The sequence below is a fragment of the Argopecten irradians genome, chromosome 15, assembly GCF_041381155.1.
Source record: "Argopecten irradians isolate NY chromosome 15, Ai_NY, whole genome shotgun sequence".
NCBI classification, from domain to species: Eukaryota; Metazoa; Mollusca; class Bivalvia; order Pectinida; family Pectinidae; genus Argopecten; species Argopecten irradians.
In genome coordinates, this window is record NC_091148.1 from 12981354 (window position 1) to 12985540 (window position 4187).

The window sequence follows — 4187 nt, forward strand, 5'->3', positions numbered from 1 at the left end:
GAACTTTTAAAGTTAAGCCGTATTTAAAAGCACGAAACCAGTTAAATTTTTAACAACTTTAACCTTTTTTTAATAGCTATTCATTACCCACTTATGTACTGAAATAAAATTACTGTTAATCTTACTACAAATACATTTTTATTTTACACTTTATCAATGGGCCTAATGATATGAAGCTCCAATGGTTTTAATTTTGAAACTATTTTAACGGCAAACACCAATAATTCATCAAACCTTATGGTTTACAATACTATAAATGAAGAAAATATCAAACATGCCAAGCGAAATGTTCGCCAAGTTACGACACATATAAATTTAAAGTTTACATTTATGTACGATGTTTATTTAATATATCTATTATTACACTGTATACATTATTTACTCTGTTAACCTTTGATTAATCTTTTGTAATAGGTAACAGTAGAGTTAGCCAGGATGATCGTAAATTACATCCATCCTCCATTGAACATGACGGAACATCAGGTGTTATGACGCTGATAGATCTACAGAAATTTGACGGGAGTTGGGTTCTGGATCGTGAACTTGCTAAAGCAGTTCGTCTAAGTGAAGATTTCCTTAAATCAAAACTTCCAGACAATCTTGTAAGTATGACGAAATAGTTTGTATGCTAGCATCAGTAAGGTGGACGTTTGGTATGAATGGACGACCGCTTGCTGCCTTAATTGCGTTTGTGGAAATAAATATTGTGAAATTATCGACGGAACTGTTAATCATCTATTTGTCTATCAAAACACACTGAAAACGTTTAGCACATAAATGTTTCATAGGACAATTCTACATCCCTACATGTATTTTAACCTTTTGTCTCGATATTCCTACATCAGTTTTAACCTATTGTCTCGATATTCCTTCATACGTTTTAACCTTTTGGCTCAATATTCCTACATGTATTTTAACATTTTGTCTCAATATTCCTACATACGTTTTAACATTTTGTCTCAATATTCCTACATCTGTTTTAACATTTGGTCTCGATATTCCTACATATGTATTAACCTTTTGTCTCGATATTCCTACATCCGTTTTAATTCTTTGTCTCGATATTTCTTCATCCGTTTCAACCTTTTGTCTCGATATTCCTACATGCATTTTAACCTTTTGTCTCGATTTTCCAACATCCATTTTAACCTTTTGCCTCGATATTCCTTCATACATTTTAACCTTTTGTCTCGATTTTCCAACATCCATTTTGACCTTTAATCTAGATATTCCTACATCCATTTTAATCTTTTGTCTCGATATTTTTACATCCATTTTAACCTTTTGTCTCGATTTTCCAACATCCATTTTGACCTTTAGTCTAGGTATTCCTACATCCATTTTAATCTTTTGTCTCGATATTCCTACATGCATTTTAACCTTTTGTCTCGATATTCCTACATATTTGACCTTTAGTCTCGATATTCCTACATCCATTTTAACCTTTTGTATCGAACAAATGCAAATCAACTTTTCATGAATAATGGATGACACCACATATGATAACGGTAATATCTATTGTGTAAACTGTCTGGTTACTTGATAGCAGGTCGTTAACGTATGGTAGTAAGATTGATATATAATTTCTCCATTCTTACAGGATACATCAGTCTGGGCGACAGCTTTAGGTGTGGCCTGTCTATATACAATTACTCTATTCTTACAGGATACATCAGTCTGGGCGACAGCTGTAGGTGTGGCCTGTCTACAGAAGAAGTTCGGCTCTGAAAAGACGCTTTGGGAACTTATAGAGAAGAAGGCATTGGCATGGATGTCCTCCCAAAATCTCGCGGGAAAGACAGTGAGTGAACTTGTCACACTCGCCCGCGATGTCCTGTCAACGCCTCCATAATTTTTGTCGGATGGAGACGAGGAAGAGCAAAATGTTTCACATAAGAAATATTTCAGTGTTTTGGCTGTGATGTAGTCGAACTTCCTAAACTAAACTTGTATTCATAATTCGAGTGCATTACATATTTCGAAGTATTGGTAAAGTCTGAGAACGATTTACGGTATATCGAGATAAACGTAGCTCTAACAAGTAAATACTTAAAGTGTTACCATGGCGACATCAGAAACAGACACTCTAACAGAAAACTCAACAACACTTACCAAGAATCCGGGCATTACACTCGGATTGTATATGTACAATGATAAAGTATTTTGTCGATTGGATTTAGGTTTTGAGATTATGTTAAAACATTTACATGTAATTGTTATTAATTCCTGTGTTATATACATATATCTAGATGTTATGGTGATAAGTGTGCTACAGGGAGAAAAGTTGTGTTGTTTTAGGGAATATTTGTTAGCTCATCTTAAGTGTTTATACATAGTATTTAGTAGACCTATTCCATACATATACGTATATGTAAGTCATACATGTACTATGGTAATAAAATGAACCACTGAGAATATAAATGTAAAAGGTAGGAGTTAATTATCTATGTATATTTATAAAATCTGAAGCCGGAATATTAATCCGGAAACATCGACATTATATCGGAATATACAAGAGAGGAAACAATGTTCTATTTCTACTATATATTTTATGCAGTTTGACAAAATTTAAACTCAGTTGAAAGGATTCGTTTTTCAACTAAAAATCTTTAAATTTCGGGTGCGCATAGAAAACGTTTTGCAGATACCGTAAATAATCATGTTAAAATTTTCTGTAGCTTAATTCAAGAGATATTCCATGTTACATTTTATAGATTTCAACAGCAAAATTATGAAGTAAGAAATAACAACAAAATGACGTCAAAATTGTGTCAACCGTATGTAAGCGTCTATTTCACAAAAACGATAAAACATAACGGAGAAACATTTCAAACATATCAAGGCGATTTCAATAGTGGTGTACAATTTAAAGAAAATATGATGAAAAATGACATCATTAAAGGAAAATTAAAATGTATTTGTCAAAACGAATGAAATATATACTGAAGTAAAAGTATGACTTTTTACAATACGTTTGTACGTGCATTATACCTGTTAAACTCAATATGTTTTATTCCGTTGTCCAAATTACCTTGTGATCACTATACCTTGTACCAACGAGATCTCCCTCGCCGCAACAAGCCCGACACAAACCCAGGCTAATCCAGGAGGTTTCTATATCGTTATCATTCATGTATACACTGTTTTTTTAATTTCATTATCAATATTTTACTTTATTTAATATATTCTACTTTATTTATTTATGTTTATAATGTGAAGCTGCTAACCCAGGCTTATAATTTGTAAGATTTAATGTGCTATTGTACCATTTACACAGAATGTTATTGTCTTTCGCAAACAATAAATACCAAGTGTCTTAAATAGAGACAGTATTTGTAATAGCCTAATTCCATGACTAATTTTAGATTTTTGTGGTTTTTTTAGAAACGCAAAGCTATTAAACAATAAACAAGAACGTAAGATAGACAGAATGGTGTCAAGCTCACTGATTATTATCTATCTAACCACATACAGTCTGTATACCAGATAATGTTTTATACTCAGTTTTACAATGGAACCTTTGTTCATTACATTAATAAAATATAGTTTTGTCGTTCTTATTGTTAATACGGGTATTCACTACGTGTATATTGTACACTATGAATGTACATTGTAAATTCATTACGTTTATACAAAGTCTAAATATACCAAACAAAAGAGATTGGGGTTATTTTATTTCACATCCCCTGAACAGTCAGTGTCATATGGGGGACTTGCAGCATTTGTAGATGGAAGAAAGTGGGTCTATTCGACAACCTGATTAAAATACAGATCCTTAAATCCACTACGTTCAATAGAGGATCTGACAACATCTCATCAGGGGTCATGTTCGGATGACCTTTTTACCTCGTGTGTACATGCATTTTCTACGCATTGTTATGTCAACCGATAACTCCATTTCATCCCAGTATACTTATACATTTAGCTTTGTTGTACTCGTTTAGCGAAATGACTATACACAGCAAAATAATTCTGACAGCTTTTTCAAACTATTTCTCCCCCTGTCACGTTTCTGGCAGCAGCAAATTTGATTGGCCATTTCCAAAGGTCACCAGAACGTGACCATTATAGGGATGTTGTCAAAAACAAATTGGTGTTATTTAATTTAACATCCTCTATACAGTCAGTGTCATATGGGGACGTGCAGCATTTGTAGATGGAAGTAAGTCGGTCTATCCGATCAACCT

General features: G+C 33.1%; 1 protein-coding gene across 2 annotated transcripts; it reads left to right on the forward strand.

The window, feature by feature from the left end:
* Window positions 1-376: 376 nt before the first annotated feature.
* LOC138309026 (von Willebrand factor A domain-containing protein 5A-like) lies at window positions 377-3545 on the forward strand. Of its 2 annotated transcripts, XM_069250120.1 has the most exons (3): window positions 377-602; window positions 1601-1628; window positions 1695-3545. In XM_069250120.1, the coding sequence occupies exons 1-3, from the start codon at window positions 489-491 to the stop codon at window positions 1850-1852; spliced, it is 300 nt and encodes a 99-aa protein (XP_069106221.1). In that variant the 5' UTR covers window positions 377-488; the 3' UTR covers window positions 1853-3545. The 2 variants fall into 2 exon arrangements, with proteins under 2 accessions (XP_069106221.1, XP_069106220.1); XM_069250119.1 differs by lacking the exon at window positions 1601-1628 and having other exon boundaries at window positions 383-602; window positions 1667-3545.
* Window positions 3546-4187: the final 642 nt, after the last annotated feature.